Source organism: Spinacia oleracea, chromosome 4, assembly GCF_020520425.1.
Source record: "Spinacia oleracea cultivar Varoflay chromosome 4, BTI_SOV_V1, whole genome shotgun sequence".
NCBI lineage: Eukaryota > Viridiplantae > Streptophyta > Magnoliopsida > Caryophyllales > Amaranthaceae > Spinacia > Spinacia oleracea.
The window spans coordinates 150,088,544-150,113,675 of record NC_079490.1 but is presented as its reverse complement, the minus strand read 5'-3'; the positions used below and the strand labels follow the sequence as shown (position 1 = coordinate 150,113,675).

The window sequence follows — 25,132 nt, the reverse complement described above, 5'->3', positions numbered from 1 at the left end:
GAGCTACAGTAATTACAAGCTTAGCTAACACTGTTTTAGGTTGAAGAAAATGGGGTAGGGTTGAGAGCTGATGCGAAAATAGGAGAGAAATTAAGGGTTTTAGTGTTACGGGAGGGAGGGAGGACAGAAAAGAAAATGGGAGGAGAGAGAAGAAAACGGGAGGGAGGAGAGAAGGAAGGGTTGAAGGAGAGAAGGAAGGGCTGAAGGTGATGTGGGGGTATTATCGTCAGTTTCAAGGGGGACACGAAAAGTGATATTACCAAATTAACCTCAACTCTTGGCTTATATAATAGAGAAGAGATGAGTATGATTTATTTAATATAACAACACAAATAATTAATATTACATATTTTATTAATTGAAATTTATGGGACCTAATTAGAATTTATAGAACTTTATTAGAACTTATAAAACTTATAAAGCCTTGGAAACTTATGCGGAATAGGACCTTAGAAACTTATAAAGATATTATTGAAATTTATATGACCTTATTTAATTTATAGAACTTTATTTAACATGACTTGTCTATAAACTGATACGGAATAGTGCTGTCAAAATAGGTCATCGGGTCGGGTTTGGGTCGGATCATTTCGGGTCTCGGGTCATGATCAGGTAGGGTCGTATCGGGTCAATTTTTATCCGGTTTGAGTTCGGATTCAGTCGGGTCAATTTCAGGTCAGGTCATGTCGGATTTTTTCCTATCTCGGGTTCAGGTCGGGTTCGGGTCGGGTAACATTTCGGTCAGGTTTGATTTCGGGTTCGGGTCTTATCGAGTCGGGTTTAAGTCGGTTTATAGCAGGTAATTTCGGGTTCGGGTCTTATCGAGTCGGGTTTAAGTCGGTTTGCAACACAGTTATTTTCGGGTTCGGGTCTTGGTATGGATCGAATAATAATCGGATCTGATAGAATTCAGGTTGGGTCACTCTCGGGGACGGGTCAAACCCGGGTCTGATAATTAACCTATTCATTTTAATTATTTTATATTGTAAAAAATATTGTTTAACTTATTTGAGTTAAATTTTATATAGATTAAGTAATCGCATGTTTTTGTCAAGTCAATACATATATAAAGTGAATATGGATTACAAACCATGATCGATTTTTTTGCGTTTTAATTTTTCAGTATCTAGTAATAAATAATTAAAATAGATTTATCGTTGAAGTTACTATTTGGTCGTGTCAATGACAAGTCGGGTTATCAACAGATCGGGTAAATCGGTTAGCGGGTTGTCACAGGTCGGGTCAATAGCAGGTTTCACCGAGTTACAATCGGGTTTGGGTTGACAACGGGTCGGGTATCGAATCGGGTTCGGGTCATTGTTAGGCCGGGTCAGTTCGGTTATCGGTCATCTTCGGGTCGGGTGTCGGGTTCAGGTGTTACAACATCGGGTTAAAATCAGTTATTGGTTTTTTCGGGTCGGGTACATATCGGGTTTCGGGTTATCTGTTTTATCATAATTTTGGATCATGTTCGTTCACAGATTCGGTCGATTCAGATCGGACTTTTAAATCGAATCAGTTTTTGACAGCTCTAAGATTACGGAGTAGAATTTATGAAGATAACAAAATCTATAAAAGAAAAAGAACCAAAGGGGTATCGTAGAATCTTCGCAAAAATTATTATCCTTTCCAAAAAAGAGCCCTTATACTATTGGTTACTTGGTTAGTACAATAGTACGGAACAAGTCTCAAACCATATAGAGAAGAGAATGAAAGACAAAAAAAAGCAAAACCAGATGCACCCAAAAACCTTAAACAAAACAATCTCATTGGATCACATAACATGACCCCACCAGATAGACTTTCTCACCTCTTGTTCTTTGACTCGTGCTCCTCAAATCTCCACTGTCAAACACTCACTCCATAAACGGTCCCAGATCCACCCACGTCACTCCCTCACTCAACTAAAAACAAAACAGTGGCAAATCTAGTAAATAATCGCCAAAATCAAGGCTTTTTTTAAACGCAGAAACAAGGAGTATAAATAATACTAATAATTAATTAAATAATTGTATTGTCCGTCCTAAAAAACATCCTAGCTAACGGCGCCAAAAACGGCATAATAATAATCAATCTTTTTCGTCATTTCTTCATTTTCTCTCTCCTAATTTTTCTCTCTCTACGTTTTTCACTGTTCGTAAATTTTGCTCTGGCGGCGTTTCTTCACAATGGAGGATCCACCAATTCCGCTTCCCCCTCCTCAAAATTCCAAGTAATAATATTTTTCAATTTCTTTTTGTTCTTAATTTTTTGATTTTGGTTTTGAATTTTTGATCGAATTTTGAAACCCTATTTTTTCTCAATTTTGTTTTGAAGGAAGAGAATGTTTGCCGGAACTAGTAGTGGTGGTAGTAGCAGTTCGTCGTTTGTTGAACCTGATTTGATGGAAATTCCGCCTCCTGCGATGTGGAAATCCAACTCACTCAAGAAAAAATCGGTGAATTTTTTATTATACTTTGCGGGTTTTTTCATAAGATTGTGGTAATTATTTCGGAATTGATGAAAAAGTCACTTTTTGATCGGTGTTATGAATTTAAAGTCATATCACTAATTGACTTTTGTGTTGGGAATAGTTGTGCTGTGCTACTACAAGTTTTGAACTTTACTGTGTACTAAGATGATAAATGGAGTCTACCACTTCAATTTTGAAGATAAATGATACATTGAGTTAGTCCCTGAGGGGTAACGGCCCTCACATTGGGATTGGTCACTTCGTATGAAAAATTGTTGTTAACCTGGTCAACCGAATGTTTTTCGATTTTGTGGTTATTCAAAGAAGTAGATAAATAATCAGATGGAGGAATTACGTTGTTTTTTGATAATATTTTGGTACATTATTTTTTCTCCAAATCCAGATACTAATATAATTGTGTACGAATTTACTTCCTCTGGTTTTTTGTTCCACTGATTCTGGATACGTGGTTAAAAAAAATTGTTGGAGAAGGTGAGTGGTTTTAAGAAAAAATGGAGCAATTTGTTTTTTGTTCTAAATTTGCGTCTCATCTGTTTTTAATTTTTATTTTATTTTATGTATAGAATATCAAATGTGAGGTTGTTAATCTTGATGGTGAAGATCCTGATGATGTTGTTATTATTGACGAGAAGGTTGCTGCTAATGCTAAAGGGAAGGTAATAAATATCATTTCTGGAAACTAAAGCTTGTAACTTATCTTATCAGCCACTGACTTTTGTTTGTCTACTTTCTCTTGTTTTCTATAATAAGATGCTTGGTGTCAAGGTGGCATTTAGGCTAATAACTATTTCAATCCTTACATGCTGCAGAAACCTATGCTTCATTTTCTTGCTGGAGATGAGGTGATGGCTAATGATGGAGCTCCTTTTGTATTTGAAAAAGATTTGACGAGAGGGGGTTTAAGTTCTCAAGTATCTTTCATTGATGATGACTTTGATTTTGGCGGGTTGGATGATGATGAGATGTTCTGTGATAAAGAGTGTGCTATGCTGCAAGCTCATTTTGATTGCATAGACATTCCATCTGGAGTAGAAGCTGCAGTTCCCTGGTGGCCGTCTGGGACAGGAAGTGAGAAACAGTCTGTTATTTCAAACAACTCTTCTGTATTTGGCACGCAAAGTAACTCTACTGTTGGTGTTTCTGACTTGGATCAGTTTCAGTTACGGGGTTCCCATAAACCTTTACCATTTAAAAAGTCTGTTGCAGCGAACAGCTCTTCTGTATTCAACAAACAAACTAGCTCTACTGCTGGCACCTTTAAAAAGTCTGTTGCAGCGAACAGCTCTTCTGTATTAATCAAACGAACTAGCTCTACTGCTGGTGCCTTTAAAAAGTCTGTTGCAACGAACAGACCTTCTGTACATGGAAAAAAAAGTAGCTCTACTATTGTGGATCAGTTTCTGCCATGGCTTTCCAATAAACCTTTACCGCCCAAAATGTCTGTTTCAGTGGATGACTCATCTGTACTTGGCATGCAAAGTAACTCTAGTTACCCTACTATCGGATCCTCTGACATGGATCAGTTCCCATGGCATTCCCATAAACCTTTACCGATCAACATGTCTGTTTCAGCGGATGACTCATCTGTACTTGGCACGCAAAGTAACTATAGTTACTCTACTGTGGGCGCTTCTGACATGGATCAGTTTATACCATGGCATTCCCATAAACCTTCAGCCTTCAATAACTCTGCATATAAAAATGCTTTTAATGGATCAAAGCTTCCTTACTACGGATTTCCATCTATTCCAAGCTACTATGGTCAGACTAGTGGTATGATTACGCCGAAGTTTGATTGGCAACTGCCACCTGGGCATGGCCCAACAAATCAAGCTAGTTCCAATAATGATTATTATCCTTTTGTGTCTCAAGGCTTTGCAAATCCTTTTGTGTCTCACGTAACTAGCTCTACTCCATTTTTTTCTGGTGGCATGACCATAGGTCCTTGTAATGATCCTTCAGTGAGACTTGATGTTGATATTTCAGCACAAATCTTACCACCGTGTCCTAATGGACAAGGAGATGGTAGTGAAAATTCTTTGGTAAAGAAGCTGGAACTTTTCAAGAAATTCGATACTTTAGAAGATCATTCAGGTCATTTGTATGATAACAATAGGGAATCTTGTAGTCAGGTAGGACTGTAGGAGTATGGGATAGTTTTACTTGGTACTTCTTTTATGTACTGATTTTTATTAGGTGTGATTCTAATTTCTCCACCTGATTCATGGCAGCCCAAAAGCTGGGTAAATAAAATTGCTGACGAGTGGAGAATGCTTGAAAGAGATTTGCCAGGTGATCCTTTTTTAATACCTGCTGTATTCAGTATACTGTCAGTTGTCTATTGTTTTGAGTTATTTGTTGGCTTTGTTTGGGTGATGCGTTAACATCTGCTAACATATCTCTGAACAATGGTACTGAGAGTACAATTTTAGGCTTATTCCAGCCTTCTGGCACAATTTGCAGCCTACAGTTGTTTGCTGCTGCACTTTGTCGCAGCTTCTGCAAGATTTTTATTGGTTGCTTGCCTGCTGCCTTCTTATCTACATGCAGGTACAATTTTTGTCAGGGTTTATGAAGCAAGGATGGATTTGTTGAGAGCTGTTATCGTGGGAGCAGATGGTACTCCTTATCACAACGGCCTCTTCTTTTTTGATGTTAATTTCCCTCTCACCTATCCAAATGTGCCACCAGTATGTACCTTATTGTGAGCTTGAATTTAGTTTATTATTCTGGTATATGGATTTGATGATGTGGAATTTCTTGTCCAGTTTGTTAGGTACCATGCACATGGCCTTCGAATTAACCCAAATTTATATAATTGTGGGAAAGTGTGCCTAAGTCTTCTAGGCACTTGGAGCGGAAGTGAAGCAGAGAACTGGCGTCCTGGCAAGTCAAATATGCTACAAGTCTTACTCTCAATACAAGGGCTTATCTTGAATGCTGAGCCTTTCTTCAATGAGCCTGGTTTCGAGAGCTCCAAATATAGCCAACATGGCAAACAACATTCTAAGAATTACAGTGAAAATACGTTTCTCCTATCTTTGAAAACAATGCTTTATACAATGAGAGCTCCACCAAAGGTAAGAATGGATGATATTACCTTTCTGTTCCTTATTAGAAAAAGCTTAGTTTTAGTACTCCGTATTGGAAATGATTTTATTTTGGCTAGCTGGATAGATATGTCATAGTAATGCATCAGCATTGCATTCTTGTATATTGAAATGACCGAGTGATAGATGACACCATCTTGAGAATAATTGCTTGCACTGAATCTGCACTTTTGGAGTTTTGGGTATTGTTTGAATTATATTTTCTTAATTACCCATGTTTCCAAGTCCCTAGAAGGCTAGAAGACCAAGCAGTTAACTTCAGTAGTTGGTAGCTGTCTTCTAGTACGGTTAAAGGTTTCTGTCAAAGTAGTTAATAATAATATGAGTGTTAAGCAAAAGTACTTGTTGATAATATGTAGACATAGCATACTACTCCCTCCGTTCCTTAATGTTTTTCCCGGTTGGAATCGGTGAGAGGATTAAGAAAATTGGAATATTGGTATGATTGAGTGTAAGAGTAATGATTGGGTGTAAGAGATTCTACTTCTTGGAATAAATGAAAGAGAGAGAAAATAATAAAGAAAGAAAGGAAAGAGAGATATTTTATTAAAATAATCACAAAATAAGGTGGATGAATGAATTGAGGGTTGTGAATGAATTAAATAATGTGAGTGGGGAAATCAATGAGAATAATTGGGTAGGTGGATGGAATAAAGGTGGGATATGGTAGGAAATTAAATTGTAGAATTAGGTTATTTTGGGAAAAAAATATGGCCAAAAATAGTATAGATTCTAACTGGGAAGAACATTTAGGAACGCCAAAAATAAAAACGGGAAGAACATTTAAGAGCGGAGGGAGTACTTAATATTTTATAAAAAAATTAACTACTATTTTTACAGCAAAGTCAAAGCATTTTGAGATATAATACCGAACTTATTTATACCCATGACTTATTTGGTAAAAGGTGAAACACCATCCCTTGAATTTTCTGTCAAAGACTGCTCTTTTTTTTCCTGTATTGTTTAGTATCGAAGGTTTTGATCCATCACTTTAAAACAAATGCCAAACGTTCATTTTGTCTCTTTCCAAATAGTGAAACACAGGCTATTTTCTTTTGGCGAAAAAAATATATATATATATATAAAAGAAAAAGAAGAAAAGGAAAACAGAGGCTGGTTTAGTATCGAAGGTTTTGATCCATCACTTTAAAACAAATGCCAAACGTTCATTTTGTCTCTTTCCAAATAGTGAAACACAGGCTATTTTCTTTTGGCGAAAAAAAAAAATATATATATATAAAAGAAAAAGAGGAAAAGGAAAACAGAGGCTGGTTTTGTGTCCTTCCAATAAGGCAAGCAATGCAAAACCCATGTAATTAGACAACAAAATAACTACTCCTAACTGCCTAAGTTGTGGTGAATTTCAACCCAGTTGTTGAAGTTTCTCAGGATTAGTTTTCTGTCTGCTCCTCTCTCCCCACCATGGGGTTTTGCTTGGCTTCCGTGTCTAGTTGGGAAAACAAAGGGTTCCATGCCATATTTCATATGTACATCTGTTTGCGTGGACATGTTACAGTTGGGACTTTGACGTTTCCAGATACTTGAGGTCATGGAAAGCTACTAATGTGTTGGTTTCTTGTTTTACTGTTTTTTCAAAAAAATTTATCTTTAATCTATGGTATTGCTTTGCTTCAATCTACCAGGATCGATCGCTATTTCTCAAATGAATATCTCTTTACCAGACTCGTAACCCTCTCTATTGTTTTGTGTTAAATATTATTTGAGGGGAAAGAAGGCGCAGTTTGTGTAATATGAGGTTTCCAAGGGTCAAGAAGTAGATTCGGGGATATGTTTGATTTATTTATTAGAACAAGGACACGATGCTGTTTCTTAAGCTTCTTGTCTTATGTTTGGCTGTGTATTACTTTTTCTACTATCTCCAATGATGGTACTGTATTCTAGTGTAAGGAATGCGAGATTCAAGAAGTAAACTGTGGAATATGATGGATTACTTTAGAAATCGGTATTTTGCTGCTGCTTGAGCTTCTTGTTTAATGTTTGGCTGTGTATTAGTTTTTCTGCTATTCTCTTGTAAAATTGTAATGGTTCTGCATACTTATTGTTTTGACCGGATTCCTCTGTGATAGCCCTTTGATAAACAGCTTTCTAATCTGCATAATAATTTTGAAACATTTATATCCTTGACATCTATTAGGCTTGAGCTAGTGTATTATTTCTCAGGGCTTTGAACATCTAGTTAAATCTAAGACGCTCCTTTCTGGTTTGACTGCAGTACTTTGAAGACTTAGTTTTTGGGCATTTCTACATGCACGCTCACGATATACTAGCGGCATGTAAAGCATACTTGGATGGTGCTGAGGTTGGAAGTTATGACAAAAACAAAAGCCCAGCTTCTGAAGTGAATGGCTCAAATTGCTCTGAATTGCTGAAGATGACTTTACCAACATATATCAAGTCACTCGTGGAAGCTTTTACCAAAATCGGTGTCAAAGACTGTGAGAAATATTTAGTTCCCGTTGACAAAGTTTTTACCAGAGTTGGTTCCTCTTCTCGTAAAAAAATCAAACCGCTGGCTTTTAAAGGGGTAAAAATGCAACAAAACCAAGCAACCCTTGAAAAATTTCAAGACCAGTTGCTGGATGATAAAAAACATCAGTAAATATCCTCACTAATGCTGACTGATAGATAGACGATACTGTTTTGATTACATTGTAAATAGGCGGATCGCGGATGTAATATTTTGGGGGGGTATCAGGTATCTCAATTCCTGCTGGAACTTAACTTGCTTCAGTTTGGAAGAGCGGGAATAGGTCTTTCAAGAGCTTATCGCATTTGTCAGAAGATGTAACAGTGAAATATTTTGTAATGTTATGACAGTTGGTTAAATGAATTTTCTCTGATTACTGTGTTATGAGACATTATTGTTATTTAAGCTATGAAAGTGACGAAATTAGAGTAATAAGCTCTTTAAGGTACTTCTTATAAAAGAAAGTTTGACGGGATTTTATTCGTTAGACAAGTGCGGACTAAAGAGTACTCCGTATTAGTTATGCCGAAAAATATAGAGTTTGTGAAAAAAAAAAAATTAAACATTATTAAAAAAAAATATACGAGAGTACTAAGTTGGTGAAATAAATATTGAAAAACTAGATTAGATCCCGTGCACCGTGCACGTACGGATTTTGATCATTTTTTTCACAAGAATATTAAACTGAATATCTCTCAAACTATTGTATAGTTATAATATTTTTAACATACTCGTTTAAATTTATTCATCTAATATGCATATTTAAAATGTTAATATGGTAATTTGACCAAAATATTGAGTGATATATTTTCCATTACTAATATAGCGGTTTGACTAAAATATTACCAACTTAGAATAATTATTATTACGTCGCATCTATTATTGCCATAATTTATAAACTAAATTTTGTTTCCATACATAAATAGTTTATAAAAAAAAGGTAGAGAATAAAATAAAATCAAACAGATACACTTTTTTGGAAAATTGATTTTTGTTGGGAAAAAATCGCACCAGAAATTGACACGTGTCATTCCTGTTGTCTCTTTTAGTATATAGTAATAGATAGATATTAGGTGCACTCAAGGGTATTTTTATGGCCATCGATGATCCCTCCCACTATATTTTCTCCTTATATGTAAAGAGAAAATGTAAGAGGGTGCACCGTAATATGCTCAACTAGCTGACTAAGTCCTGCAAAGTAATATGAACTATAACAACTTGTTAAATTAAGATAAACACTTGTATAAAGAAACAAATTTAACTTGATTAAATAGGACTAAAAGACTAAAAATACGTTTATGATAGAAAAAATTACATTAAATAATCCAACCTTTTGACGATTTCCTGCTAATAATCCAAACATTGGATTATTATCTAATAACTAGCCTTTATACCATATTAATTTTCGTTGAACCCAAATGACCAAAAACCGGCTAAACAAGTCTAACTTTTTTCTTTTTCTTTTCCCCTTTTCTTCCTCCTCCTTTCTACCTCCATAGGACCTTCCTCCCAGCCCCACCAGAAAAATCACCCTCGCGTTCCTGAAACACCTGCCCCACCCTCAAAACCTAATCCCTACCCTCGAAACACTAACCACGGGAGAGAGGAAAGAAATAGGAGAACCCGGAAAACGATTACCTCTGATTTTTTATTTCAAAACTTGAGAGTTTTCAAATGAGTGGTTGTAAAAGAAGACCAATTAACGTATCAAAGCCTTGAAGAGTTACAAAACAATCCCTCTTGGTCGAAGGCGACATCCTGGTAAAAGGTTGGATTATTTAATGTAATTTTTCCTAATAATATGAATAATTATATACACTAATCTATATATAAAATATATACATATTTATATATATATATATATATATATATATATATATATATATATATATATATATATATATATATATATATATATATATATAACTTTTAAGCATTTTGAGTTAATTTTTATTGTGGTGGACAATATTTCGGAAAATTTGTTTTTACTACCTAAAAAACTAAAATTTGTATTTTACCCCATAAAAATTTGTAAAACTTGTTTTTTACTACCTAAAAATGGAAAAATAGATGAAAATGTCTTGTGGGGGCCACAATAACGATAATATTTCTAATATGTTCTATTTTCCCATGATTTCATGTATTTAACTCTCTTTTCTTCGCCTGTTTTCTTATCTTCCATGAATTCACATAATTTTTCACCACGAATAATTCACAGAATTCAACGCCAGTAAATAGAGAAATGTGAAAGAGTTAAAGAAAATCACACAAGGAGTGTAAAAAATTGGAGGAAAATTGAATTAGGTAGCCACACATAAATATATCATCTATTTTCCCGTTTCAGGTGGTAAAAAACAAGTTATAATTTTCTTTTAGATGATATATTTCCTCCGTTCCGAAAATATTGCACCATGTTGACTTCACACTTCCCAATACATCACTTTGACTCGTTATTCTCGAATTATGCATAAATTAAAATTATAAAAAATTGATATTTATAAAGTATACTAGTTTAGAGCCCGTGCAACGCACAACTACTACTAAAATAATTTATTATTTTAATAGTAACTAAAAGACTTGTGATATTAGAAAAACATGAAAGTAAAAATGATATATAAAAAAGTACAAATTTAAAGTTGTGTAAAAAAAATATTCAAATGAACTAAATTTGCATATTACTGTACAAAGTTAAAAATTATAGTCGTCTACTTGTATGTAGAACGATCTAACAACGTTAACCAAACCTGAATGACTCAAGACTAATTTTCGAAAAGACCCGAGCATAACTGAGTTAGTCAAATACAACATATTTTGAATTGAGTAAAATCTTGATAAATAAACTTATATGTTAGTCTACTTACCATGCATTATTATTTTAATTAACATTTTTACTTACCAGTTACCACGTATTAATTATTAATAGTAGACTAACATTAGAAGTTCATTTATCAATATTTTTTATATTTCTTATCAGATTAAAAAGTTATAATATTGATTTAGTTTTCCTCCAATAATATATTATGCAGTATACATCTATGGTAATTAAAATATATTTTATCTTAGTTTCCTAAAAAAACGTTATGTAATTTATTTATTTTAAAGTAAAAAATTAAAAAACATTTTGGCGGGAAAAAATCGCACCAGGAAATGACACGTGTCATTCCTGGTGTCTCTTTTAGTATATAGTAAAGTATACATCTATGGTAATTAAAATATATTTTATCTTAGTTTCCTAAAAAAACGTTATGTAATTTATTTATTTTAAAGTAAAAAATTAAAAAACATTTTGGCGGGAAAAAATCGCACCAGGAAATGACACGTGTCATTCCTGGTGTCTCTTTTAGTATATAGTAATTAGTATATAGTAATAGAAGTAATAGATACGATCCTACATTATTACACTTCTTTTACGTATATTTTACAAAAGATGGTCAAAGACACTATATAAATAGTATAAAAGTCAACATGATGCGATATTTGTGGAACAGAGAAAGTATACAACTTTTAATTTTGTAGAAGGTAAAAAAAAACATCGATTTTATAGGTAACAAAAAATAATTTGTCCAATACATTTATAAATATTAAGAATTTGTGCTCACCTGTGTTGTAGTGGAAGAAACGAAGCCACGACGTCCCCAGACGGCCAAAAGCAATCCACCTGACCACCTCCATGTTGCAGTGAATCAAAACCCCAAACACAACACCTACATTCCTACAACAACACCAATTTTCTTCCTGAAATTAATGCAACGCAACACACCCATGTCATCTTCCACCACGAAAAAACGAAGAGAGAAAAACTCAGAGCTTCGATTGATCATCAACAATGGCGGTGGATCACTACAGAATACTAGGAATCACGAAAAACGCTTCGAAATCAGAAATCAAAGAAGCTTTTCGTAAATTGGCGGTTCAATTCCACCCCGATAAACACGCGCAATCCTCCAAGCCTTCCAGAGATGCCGCAACTGTCAAATTCAAGCAGGTTTCTGAAGCTTACGAGATTTTAATCAATGATCGCACGCGTTCTGAGTACAATTTTAGCCGGTACAGAAGTTCAAGTGGTTATTCTAATAATAACTATAATTCCAATTTCTATCGCCGTGGTAGTGGTGGTTCTTATCATCGGCCACCGCCGTCGTCGTCCGGGGCTAATCGGTTCGTGTCCAATTTAGATGCTGTTTTTCGGTATATGAGGACTCGCTCTTTCATTCTAAATCTTGCCTTTGCCGGGTACATATTTCTGTCTCATCCTTTTTATTCATTTGGTTGCAAGTATGTTTTAAGCGTTGGTTGTGTTGCTTTCTTGTGTGAATTAGTAGATTTTTTTTTTTGTTGATTTAGGCAAAGGAAATTGTAAAAACAGCAGAAGAATCAGATAGTGTAATTGTTAATGTGAAGGAAAATGTTTGACATTTGAATGATGTTTTCCTGTTGATCGGATTGTTGTCTTGGGAGAGTGTATAGAGTTGTCAGCTTGAGATTAGTGTCACATCTGATTTTTTGTGTTGCGATTATGTGTAGCAATTGTATACAGGTGCTGATGATTAGAATGATTAAGTTGCTTTGATGTCATGTTGAGAAAGATTTGTGAGCATGGTAGGAGGGAAACCAGATTTTCATGCTGAAGGGGAGAGTAATGAGCAAAAGAGCTAGGGAAGTGAGAGAAACAAGTTATAGGACAGAAATGATGGGCGACTGAATTATCAGAAGAAATAACAGATCTAGAGTTAGGAAATAAGGGGAAGGAATCAAGAAATAGCGGATAGAATAGTAAGGGGAAGGAATCAAGAGAGAGAATGCAATGTTTATGTTTGGTTAGTAAATTCAACTCCCATACAGGTTGTTCTAGAACAACCCTCGCTGCCAGCCCAACAATGAGCACTCTACTTAGCAGCACCCTATAGTGCACACAGCGTCCTTAATCCAGTTACATGTATTGGAACATTTATAGAATAATTGTGTTTATGTGTTAAATGTAAAGTGTGTATTATACTAGGGGTTAAGGAGGATTAGTATAATGTTTATACTTAGAGAGTTAGAGTTGAATCAAAGCAAATAAGTAAAAGGGGACAAGATTAAGGAAATTAAAATGGTGTGTGGTTTGCCCGTACTTCTCGGGCGGAATTGGCCCAGTCGGGCCTTCATACAAGGTTTGAAATAAAACTCAATAAATTGAGTTTTGTATGCGCGTCCGATCAGGCAAAAACTGCCCGATAGGGTGAGTGATCAATTTCGGATATAATCTTGTGCCTGTACTCGCGCCCGATCGGTCGGGCGAATTTATGAGAATTGATAACCGGTACGCGCGCCCGATTTGGCCGAGTCACAAACGTCCATTTTAGGACAACTTTATGACGGTTGCTTTGGACATAACCGTTGGATATTATTTCCAACGGCAACTCTTCATAAAGGACTCTGTATATAGAGACTTTATGACACGTACATTTGATAGATGATGATTACATCATTCATATTTGCGTACTTTGAGAAAACTTCCTGCAAAGCCTTTCTTCTAAAGAGAGACATTTAAGTCAAAAAACACAATCCATGTTGTATTGATTCTTGTGAGAACACACAAGATCAATTTCATCTTCATTGTATCTCAATAGTCAATAGTGTTATCGTGAACCCGATTGCTCCTTTGTAGGTCGATAAAATGCTATTAGGAAAGCGTGATATCTCGTGACTTAAGATTTTATCCGGTCACCCACTGATATTTTCTACAACATGTCGGCAGCTGATACCAGCTTGACCATCCTTACTCTCTCTCCCCTCCCCCCCACCCAGTACCCATTATGGTGACAGCATCCCTTTATTTTATTTTAATTTTTATTTGCAAGTGAGTATTGTAGTAACAACCAAAAGAGATTAAGAATACAGTAGAGCTTGATAGTTCAAACTTCAAAAGCAGACACATGCAAACTTCCCTTAAGCAGGCCTAAACTGCACCAGCATCCAAAACACTCACTTTATTTGAAGGGTTTCGCTGCTGCATGTAAGGAACCTTCATGTGTAAGGAAAATCCTGCAGAAGCTTTAAGCTTCTGTTAAAACTTTTTTTTGGGAGTTACAAAAATCTCTACAATGCACCAAAAGCTAAAGTAAGCAATCGGCCAACAAACAAGCCAATAACTGTGTCAGAATATCTGTTTCTCTTTCTCTCTATAACTGTATTAGAATTAGTTCTGGTAGAGAGAAAGGTGGTTGTGGTTAGCAGTGCTGGGGACCATGGTGTAGTAGGTTATATGAAGAACCATTTTGGAGCTGGTAAGGATGGGTTCCACTATCCCAGCCCGCATCAGGTTCTATTGGTAGTTGGTTCCAGCGATGGTAAGATGCACATAGGAGAGAGAGTGATTAGATTGGGTGACAAAAGAGTAAGAAAGTACCCAAACTAGAGATAGAGGTGGAGTGGTGAAAGGCTGGTAGTAAAAGTAGGCGAGGGATGTTGGATATGGGATGTGAAGAGGAATTTGAGATTAAAAAAAATAAAAAATGCTTGAGTTTGGGTTGGGTATGGAGTTCAGTAGAGGAGTTTCAAAATCGGAAGAGTGGAAAGCGAATTAGAAAAAATGAACCAAGTGTGGGTATGTTGAGCTCTAGTGGTTGAGACAATTTCAATGTGGTAGATGGTTGAGACTTGAAATTGGGTTTTTTTTTTAGGGTTTTGGCTTCTCTTATTCCTCCTCATTTCTTTGGCATTCCTTTACACTCATAAGAGGTTTTTTGGTTTGGAAAAGGGAGGAGAGGAGACTATCACCTAAGGAAATCATGATTTTATCCCAGAAAAGGGGGGGGGGGGAAGAGATATTATCTGTAATTATGTTCAAGTACATCTCTTTCATAGTCTAAATAAATGGTTACGGTGTTATCCTCTTAGGGTCTCACTCCACCTAGCCTTAGCAATGTGATTGAAAGATAATCTTTAAAGTAACTAGTTGTTGGCCCGTGCGCTAGCGCGCACGGTCCCCCAAGTTATAAAAAATAATTACAAAAACGCAAAGCAAATCCCGAGCCCGCTTAGTATATGGAAAAAGTTAACTACATGTGTAATTGCGAATTTACTTCGAACAATACATGAACTAATGAATACTACCTACAAATACTAATATATCAATAGTAGAATATTAAGCAATGATTTCATGTATTTGTTAATATGAACGATCAAATCCAATCTCATAAGGTATAGATGCCTTAAATTATGAAATGAAGGGAGTGAGGGATGGAATAGGGAGTGGAATAGAGACCGCAAGAACCGATGACCAACATTGTCATAACAAAGGATGGTAAAGCTTATAAAAAAGGCCCAACCTAAAACATGTAAATCACTAATAGAAACACTTTGAACACTTGAATCATGTAAACACTCTCAAACGTTAAGGAGTGAACTCTGTGTAGAGGAGAAATCCCATGATTTCTCAAGCTTGTCTTCTATGTATCCCTTTCCTTTGTCTTCCGCAACAACCATATTTGCAGCCTCCCATCAAGACATTCCCTCACATTTGCTGTACTGATTTATCATCACAAGGTAGAGAAGTTAATTACCAAAGCGCTAAGCAAAGCCCGAGCCTAATTAGTGTATGGACATAGGGGAGCAGATGTTTGTTTCCGTGCTAACAATGGATGTTAGACAATCTAATGTTATAAGGAACTGAACTTGATAACCTAATATTTGGCATATGCAATGGTCTGGCAGATTATCAAAGGTAGGTAAACAATTGGGTATTTGGTACATAACCCTGCAAAACCTGTAAAAAAATCTCAACAGATAAGGCAAGAGAAGAGTGGCTAACACAAGAAACCTGTTGTTGCTGCAGTTTTTGTAAAGAGATGTAAACTAACTGAACCACGGAAGAACATCCAGAATGCTTGAGTAAACTAATGCTAGAGTAAACTAATGCTTGTAAAAATCTCAACAGATAATCATGAACCAGAATGCTTGAGTAAACTAACTGAACCACGGAAGAAAAACACACAAACCTCCGAAAGAAGGATCCAAAGAACGCAGCGCTGCAGGAGATGGCAACGACCTAAAGGCGGGCAAAAATCTGTCAAACATGTGGATGGAGATGGATTAGAATCGTTGTTCGATTCGTTTTATTTACAGATTTTCTAAATGCTTAATTAATCTCCTACTAATACGAACTCTTAATTAATCTAATTTATGTGAGAGGAAATTAAAAGCCAAATCCAAGGCTAAAGATGGAGCAATCAAGAAAAAGAATTAAAGCATAATACAAGGGGCAAAAGCTAAATCAGGATACATAGAAAAATAGACAAGCAGTTGAAGAACAAAAGAAAACATAATATAAACCTGAAAACTGGTGAGGCATCAAACAGGCAGCCAGCAAATAAATAATAAAAACGGCAAGAGAGAAGTAAATTTTCTCAGAAAAACGACATTAAACTAACAGTTATTATGTAAAACCACAGGAAAATAAAAATCCAGTGAGCTAAAAGAAACATTTTCAAGATCGGTACATACACCAACTCTCTTCATTCCCTGGTAGGTGCCATTAAAAATTATGAACCCAAAAGCAACAAAATAGACGACTAATACAGGTTCTTCATCAAGAAGCAAATACCAAAGTATCAACGAAGAACCAAGACTACTGAGACATACATGTGATTAAGCAATCAGACAGAAAGCGAAAAATAATGCTCTGTAATTGATAGTGCCAATTAAAGGGTCAATGTAAGCTTAAAACATGGAAATCAAACTATTAACCAGTCACACCGTTCTAATCATTGGAACAACACGCAACAACAAAAAACCGCCCATTTTGAGGAATTTAACAGTCCAAAAACCACAACATTGAGTTTGAATTTCACCATTACGATAATTGGGCTAAGTAGTAACTCTATTCTATATCACTGTTCTACACTCTACCACTCCTAACTCAAGTTTGCTTCAGGGTTAAAATGTACAATTTCATTTTATTGACTCAAATATCAAAAGAATTGAGTCCGAATTCAACCACTGTAATCAGATTAGGTCATTAGGATTTAAGCTATCAACTTTTGAATATTTTTATTTAATTTTATTATAATTTCAAAGCCAATGTCTAACTAATTAAGCTACATAAATATGTAAACTATAATCTGGCACTGAATTCATCAATTTAATTAGTAACTCCATTCCAATTTAATTAACATGTGTAATTAATACAAAGAAATATGCTGATGAGTGATGACACCTGATTAAGAACAAAAAATAATAATTTGAATGAACCTGTGTAATTATTTGTGAAAAAAACCAAAGGAATTAATCGAATTTGTCATGATTAAGACCAAAAAAATAAAAAGAACCAACAATATATGGAGACAATAAAACCCATATCACAAAACAAACTGAGATTTGCACAAAAAATGAACAATTTGTAGGAAATCAACCCCCAAACCGCATAATAAAACAGGTTGGACATCTCAGCCCACTAAACTGCTCTCTCAGTCTAACCTGTTTATTGAATTATTCAAATCCCAGTTTCCCCGTAAACTAAACATGAATTGCAATTTAAGGATCCATAATCATGAACCAGAATGCTTGAGTAAACTAACTGAACCACGGAAGAACAACACACAAACCTCCGAAAGAAGGATCCAAAGAAGCCAGCGCTGCATGACATGGCAACGACCTAAAGGCGGGCAAAAATCTGTCAAACATGTGGATGGAGATGGATTAGAATCAGATTGCTTGATCAAACAGAAACCAAGGGATGCAATTTTGCAAATCTAATACCACATGATAGATCCAAGCAAGAGAATCAAGTCATGTACTCATGTCCTCTACATGGCCGATTGATTTTTGCCGTCGACGAACCGAGCCAACCACCGCAGAGTAGAAAGAAAGGGAAAAGGGAAGGGTAAAAAAAGGGGAACAATTAAAGCGAAGGACGCCATGGGAGATCCTTGTGGGTAGGAGACAGAGAAACGCAACACAAAGGATGTAAGAGATAAAGGACGTGCCAAGCATGCGTCATTACAGAGCTTTCTAGCACTCGAGCTTAGAAAAGTAATATCCACCAAACCCTTTGATTCCACTTTAGCAATGACCATGGAATTTAGGCAAAAAGAGTAACGAACTCACAATGCTAAAAAAAAAAGGAAATAGCACAGTTGTTCTACTTTCACAATTCAATTCACAGGTTACTCAACTATCACAAGCTAATAGCAAATCTATAGGTAACTACATCTTCTTAACAGGAAGGTCATTACCGCCATCCTGAAGTTCATTGGGTGAGATACCCTCTGATGGTATAGCTGAGTATACTTGCATTTCAGGAGAGCCTGCGGCAACATAGCAGATTACTTTGGATCACCTTCATGATCTGGTCCAGTCACAAAAGTTCAATTATAAATTACGAAATAAGAATCGACCCATTAGAACAAAATACTCAGATTGCAGCCTGGTTGACATTTTAACAAACAGTATGCTATGCGATGGGCAGCTGAAACCCAAGAATCAAAAACAACTTTCACATGGAATATAAATTGAATTCTGAGAAAAACAATGCACAATGAACCCAATTATTATGTATAATTACAGAAAATTGATAACAACGGCAATCAAAGATACCTCTTCTGTGGGATATATATTGTTCAACATATCGATCTTTGAATTTGTTTCAGCCAATTGACAAACAACAGCTTTGCTGGAAAACTAAAAAACCAAAACAAAAATTGAGTTAGAAGGAAGTACCATATTATTGTACTGGGAGAAGAGTGCATAATAACTGCATTGTGTCTTTTCCTGCCAACTTCTTGGATTTCCTTTTAGAATCTCTGTAATTCTCCTCGTGAACAAGATTCTACAAATATTTGTACACTAATTAAAAAATCGATCTTGGACTTGGACTTTGTACACAAATATTTGTACACTTTTCTTTGTGACTTTTCTTCTTTCCATCATTTGCAAATAGATTCTACAAATATTTGTACACTAATTAAAAAAAGTATGTGTCCTCCCTAGCATGTCGAACATGCACTTGGCGAGTCCAAACGTGCAATATAGGCTTCAGAACACACACAAGTGCTAAAGAAACAGGTGCATTGCTTAAATTTTGTAAAACATATAGGATTTGGATAATTGATGCTATTAAACAGGACAAAGAGCTAGAATATTGTCTGCTGGAGTGGTACAGAATAAAAGAGTTGTACAATTATTGATTAATTGTACATAATTTTATTTTGCATATATGAGTAACCATTTTATTGTTCAGTAGAACTCCAAACAGACGGATACTTGCACAAGGAGGTTACAGCTCTACAAATATTCAACAGGATGCAAAACCAGAAAGTAACAACAGCAACAACGCAAGTAAAGATGCACATCTTATCAATCTGATTTTAGTTTCCCAACTTCTACTATCCTGATATTAGTTTCCCAACTTCATGTTTCCCAACTTACTCAAAGCTTGGCAGCAGTCATTCTCTTCCTCTAGTCCTTGTTAAGCATTGTTTTAACAAAACCCTTAGCTTCTGGAGACACAGAAGGCCAAGGCAAATCATCAAAATTGGGATCCTCTCTTAACACCGCACGAAAAATCCCTGATATTCTGTCCGTGGCCAGAAAGGCATGCTTCCAAATAATAAATTAATAATATATACTTCGTATGTGATAACACAAATATTCCCTATATCTCCTTCTAGGCTATATGATCTATGGGGGACTTCAGGTGCGACATAGTACACACACTCCCCACAATATCATTTAGTTTTTCATCTGACATTGTTTATAACCAGGGATTCTAGGCCTTCAAACTGCCACCAATACTGCTCATCTTAATATAAGAACTTCAATTTTAAGAAATACAAACTAATCTCCAAATCCCCAGTTACGCATTTAGGGATATTCCTACCACCACAACTAACAATAAAAATTAATTCAAAATAATCATATCACATCAACGGAAACACCAAAACTCTCCCAAAAAGATCAATATATTTACATGAACGGAAATATAAACCCTAATCTGAAGCACCAAAAACCCCCCAAAAATCAAAATTTACATACACAGACCTAGAAATTTTGAAAAAGTTCAGGACTTGAGGGAAGATAAGAAGAAAAATACCTAAAATTTCTTTGAAGTCGAACGAATGAGATAGGTTGGATAGGATAGACGATCTAAATTATAAACCCTAATTTGAAACACCAAAACCCAGAAAATCGAAATTTAAATACATAGAAAATTCTTAAAAATCATAAATTGAGGGAGATAAGAAGAAAGTACCAGAAACTCCTTGGAAGTTGAACGAATGAGGTGACTTGGATAAAATCGATGTCAAAATTGTCGAAGAGGAACTAAATGAGTTGATTGAACAAACAAAAACTCTAACTGGTGATTACTGATTTACAGAAAAGGGTAAAACTTACAGATTATTGATTTTGAGGAAGATTAGAGCAAATCTCCATGATCTTCTTGTCCCTCCTCTACATGGCGACATCCGGCAAATCAAGGCCGATGAACTTGGGCTATGAGAAAATCAGAACGAATAAATTAGAATTGAAGAGGGGAAGAAGAATGAATCAAGAAGAAGACTGACCTTGCCATGAAAGGCTTTGTGACGAGACCTAGGGCTAGCTCGAAAATGGAATCGAAGAGGTGAGAAATCAATCGTCGAAATGAGAAGGAAGCAGAGTAAGGGTTGAAGGATGCATAAGGGCAAAACCATAAACACACTGTCTGTAAGCTAAATGCCAAAAAAAAAATATGCATGAAATTGAGGACATTACGGTAATTTCACTATTACGGGAATAGTAATCTTAACTCCTTGCTTTTATAAGTGTTAGGATGGGTAGAATGTAATAATCTGACCATGGAAGCCCTTTGTTGATGTCTTGTCTCTCCCTCTTTTGTTCCCCGTCTAACTGTACAATATGGTGCAAAGGAGGTTTGACTGTGTTTAGGGAACTTCAGGTTGGGGAATGGCCGGTTCTCTTATTCCGCTATGATCTCTCATATGTGTATCTGCTGAAGTGTACCTATATCACCTTTCTTTTGTGAAAAGTAGTAGTTTTCATTTATGGAGGAGCCCCCTCATTTGAGGATCGGATGAAGTGGTGATGCTTTTAATCCTTCTCTTGTAATACTTTCTGTAAACCGAGGACACCAAATTACAACTTTCTCCTCGATTTACCTTTTCAAAAAGACCAAGGTCGCAGAGCGAGTCACAGCTGTCGTGTGAGCAATAGTCTAAGTGAAACTAAATAAACAATAGAATGTTGTAGTTCTGAATATTCAGCAAGTAACTGTCTGCTATTATGTGTGTTTTTGGTTATGACAAGGCAGTCTGCCAATTGTCTATGAATAGTAAGTCGTGGTCCATTTTACAGAAGAAGCTCTTCAGTTTAGTTGCCTGTGGTTGGGTGAGGCATGTTGAGTAATTGATTAAAAGGAGTTCTTATAATTTAGGAATATGTGTATGTTTGATTGCTAAGTCACTAAGTATGTTGCGGAAAGTTAGGAGTTAAATGGAGTTAATGGGTAAATTAGTTTGTGCATTAACTTAGACGTGGGAATATGGGATTATGCTTCCCTGTTATAAGTTTGTTTGTTATGCCTAAATAAGGATTACATTGTAGTTACTTTTAATTGGAATGAATGAAGAGTGGTTTATCTTTTTGTTCTTCCCTTCCCTTTCCTTATAGAATATCTTTTAGTTCAAGGAGGCAGCCATTGCAGATATCTTGCACGACTTCCTGTTTAGAACAAGGGAGGATAGTGCAGTTGCGGGCAGCCTTCTTTGTTTTATGTGGGTGATTTGGCCAGAAATAAATAGCTGGGTTTTTCAAAATTGGGTGCCTGACTGTCTGGTAACATTTCTTTGAGAGGGAGCATTTTATCTAGCATCCTTTGGTCTCATGCTCACTGATTTTCCCTGGAATGTGTTTGTGAGTACTACAAGAATGGGACTTATGTCTTTGTTTTTTGTTGCTTGTGAAAGACTGCCTGTACTCCCACCCTGTAATACCCTCCTTTGTGATTAAGAAATATTTCTGTGTTTGAAAAAGAATGGTTATTATTTGTCAAGATGAACTCTCATCTAGCATGCGTATAATATTATACTTTTCTTAAATGGTTTTGTAAGGTCAAGTCAGCTTCACTTGCCTCTTACATATTAATCACGGAAATAAGCAAAAGAGGAATTTACTTTATCTTTATCTTGCAATTTCCACTAAGCATGTTGGTTCTTCAAGAATCTAGACCTGTAAAGTAAATTTGCAAGTGAATTTTGAAAGTATTTTGATTGTCTTTTTGGTTCTTTCTTCGTGAATAATATTGGTTCCTTAAATCCTGCAAAGGAAATGGAAAAAAAATGGTGATTTATTTTAACAATTGCTAATGTTAACATTGTTGTTTATGTTAAACGTTTACAGTATACTACTTGGCGGGACGGTAGCAATTGACACAAGTGGAGAGGCTCTGTGGAAGATGCAAAATCCTGGGGTATGTAATTTGAAAGTACTGAGCCAATTTACATCTGGGATATCTAATGGTGGAATGTGATATTTTGATCCTTTAGTCCCCTAACTGTCTCCTTCACTAAACTGCATCTTGAAGGTGATCCTTCAGAATAATTGAAAAAGATGATATGTTAATCTGACATTTTCTTTAGGGTGTTGTATGTTACATTTATGTTGAATAAGGATGCTTACTTCACACCTTAAAAGCTTTTTTTGTCAAGGTTATGCACATGGATAAATGTTAAAGGACTTGTTTAATATGTCATTGACATCCAAAACTGGCAAAATTGCATTGTATTCTAAAGTGACAAGTAATATTGTGGTGGAATTTTAAAGTGACAAGAAATATTGTGTTGGGGTGGAAAACAACTTCAATGGGGATTTTTTTTAATGAGAAAATAATTGTAAATCAAATTTCCTTTATTTGGTTCCTTGCAAGAATAGTTGGAGAGAAAAGGAAAATGGACAGAATGTGGAGGATGGATGGGATTTTAAAAAGAGGAAGGCAAGAAAGAGGGAGGAAAACGTGGCTTCCCTTGGGAGAACTATTTTCCACCCATTAGAAAATTCTTTTCCATTCTAAACAAACCAAAAGGAAAAATCTCTTTTCCTGGAAAATGTTATCCTCCCAATCAAACACTCAAAATGAAAATTTTACCACGGAATAAGAAAAGTTAGTGAAGATACCTACATTTGACCCACTTTTCGACCTCCTCACAGTTAGTTTAATCTTAAATGAGAATTTTATCAAAAAAATAAAAAATAAAAATCATAAAATGGAGAAGGAACCGGGTGAGGACGCCACCAATACCATCATTTAACTTCTCTCCCTGAAAACGTGGACTAAGTAGGTACCAGGTGAGGACACCACCAATACCATCGTTTAACTTCTCTCCCTGGAAACGTGGAGTAAGTAATCCTACTCAGACCAGGAAGATCCGTTGCAACCTGTCCACCTCCACCTGTTTCATATCTCAATATTAATTGTATTCTCTTCATACTCTGCAAATGAAAACTCTAATCTACTACTCCGTGTCAAGTTCTTTTTGTACTTCGTATGTGTTCTTTGTCAACCACGTTGAACACTCTCCTCAATACAAACTTAATACTTCATGTTATATGGTATGATTATTTTAGCTGGTAATGATGCTCTGAAATCTGGACACTGCAGTTAGAATTTCTTGTTCATCTAAGCAGATGGAAGTCAAAATCTGCATCAAGTAGATTTTCTTTGTTGAACAAACCTAATAATTCTGCTTGATTGCGTTGGTTCTTCTTGCTCCCTTGTATATCACTGTCAGATTAATTAGTAATTGGTCAAATTTTAATAGTGACTCGTCCCAACTCCTAATAGTAATTTTGGCAGGAAAAAGGTACCTTTATTTGTCACGTCTTCACGTAGATTTTTCCATCAAGTTGAAAGTTTTATGGATGAATACTTCTATGTGGAATGACAGTATGTGTAACCATCAATGGTTAGTTTCAAATTTATGGACAAACTAGGTGAAGGTGAATTAGATTGCAAATCTTGTTCATGTAATGCACGCAAGTATGCACTCATCTTGTGTGGTGGACTGGTGGTTATGAACTATCCTGCAAAATACTACTCTTTGCTACAAAGTATTATTCTCCTGACCATGCTACTAAGAAGGTTTTTGGCGAGATTTTATTAGGTATAGTTGCCTATCAGTAAGATGATCATTTATATGGTTGATTTCATCATGTGTACAGTATGTATTTATGCTGGATACTTTTTATAACCGAAAACAATTGAAGATGAGGGCGCATCTGCAATGGATAAGTATCATTGGCCAAGGCTGCCAGCTACTTGGCTATATAATTTGTTTGATGTTTCTGTTTCCATCAATACCTCTTGATCAAAAAACTTCGTGAGAGTTGCACACTGAGTTTCTTTCTGTGTGTTTTTGTGAAATGATGTTGGTTAATTTGATGCAATATGTTGATGTCGAAAATTTTATTTGCTTGAGTTAATGTCATGTTGACACTGTCTTATGGTGTACTTTTTATGTTTTTCTCAGAAATCATTTGAAGAAGCAATGAAGACTATTGAGAAGAACAAAAGGCCGGAAGACGGGCAGTAGATAATTGATGCTCTTATTAACAATTAACTTGGTTCAACTTGAATAGAAGCCACTTTGGTGCGGATTATTCAGCTGGTTTACTGCTAGGAGTTTGGTGGAGAAAGAGAGGCGGTCGTAACTTGAGAGTTGTTGCTGTCATTTATATAGGAAGCATGTGTATATATACTTCGTAGTCATACTAGTATATAAAAATCTAATTTGTACATCATCAATTTTTTTTTAAAAAAACTGTACTTTATTAGTGTTAAGTGTTAACTGATGCCCACAGTGACAATAATTTCATTGTTAAAGGCTAAAGCAAATGAGCGATCTGTCATGTGTTGACATCTTCTCGATGCTAAGGCCCAATGTACGTGTCCCATATGAGGCAACTCTTATGAGCATGTATGCCTTTACTGATGCATGTATATTGGTGCAAGTTAGTATCATTACGTGTTGTTTCTTCTACTATTGTTGTATTAGATGCTTGTTGCGCATATGGGGTAGGTTGGCC

The 25,132-nt window shown here is 35.7% G+C and overlaps 2 protein-coding genes and 1 long non-coding RNA gene across 10 annotated transcripts; 2 read left to right on the top strand and 1 right to left on the bottom strand.

Annotated features, from left to right (window-relative positions):
* Positions 1-2,011: 2,011 nt before the first annotated feature.
* Positions 2,012-8,455, top strand: LOC110805497 (probable ubiquitin-conjugating enzyme E2 26). Its single transcript, XM_022011107.2, has 8 exons — positions 2,012-2,212; positions 2,317-2,437; positions 3,037-3,129; positions 3,283-4,605; positions 4,705-4,765; positions 5,024-5,163; positions 5,242-5,553; positions 7,817-8,455. The coding sequence occupies exons 1-8, from the start codon at positions 2,169-2,171 to the stop codon at positions 8,201-8,203; spliced, it is 2,481 nt and encodes an 826-aa protein (XP_021866799.1). The 5' UTR covers positions 2,012-2,168; the 3' UTR covers positions 8,204-8,455.
* Positions 8,456-11,659: 3,204 nt separating this feature from the next.
* On the top strand, positions 11,660-24,894 carry LOC110805499 (chaperone protein dnaJ 72). Its single transcript, XM_022011111.2, has 3 exons — positions 11,660-12,304; positions 22,451-22,520; positions 24,577-24,894. The coding sequence occupies exons 1-3, from the start codon at positions 11,898-11,900 to the stop codon at positions 24,637-24,639; spliced, it is 540 nt and encodes a 179-aa protein (XP_021866803.2). The 5' UTR covers positions 11,660-11,897; the 3' UTR covers positions 24,640-24,894.
* LOC110805500 (uncharacterized) lies at positions 15,075-20,789 on the bottom strand. 8 transcript variants are annotated; one of them, XR_008919682.1, is made up of 7 exons: positions 20,304-20,784; positions 20,145-20,211; positions 18,650-18,881; positions 18,289-18,401; positions 17,659-17,726; positions 16,054-16,121; positions 15,102-15,821 (listed from the first exon to the last, which is right to left on the bottom strand). It is a non-coding gene; the product is annotated as an uncharacterized lncRNA (long non-coding RNA). The 8 variants fall into 8 exon arrangements; XR_008919680.1 differs by having other exon boundaries at positions 15,075-15,821; positions 18,650-20,211; positions 20,304-20,789; XR_008919677.1 differs by having other exon boundaries at positions 18,650-20,545; positions 20,617-20,785.
* Positions 24,895-25,132: the final 238 nt, after the last annotated feature.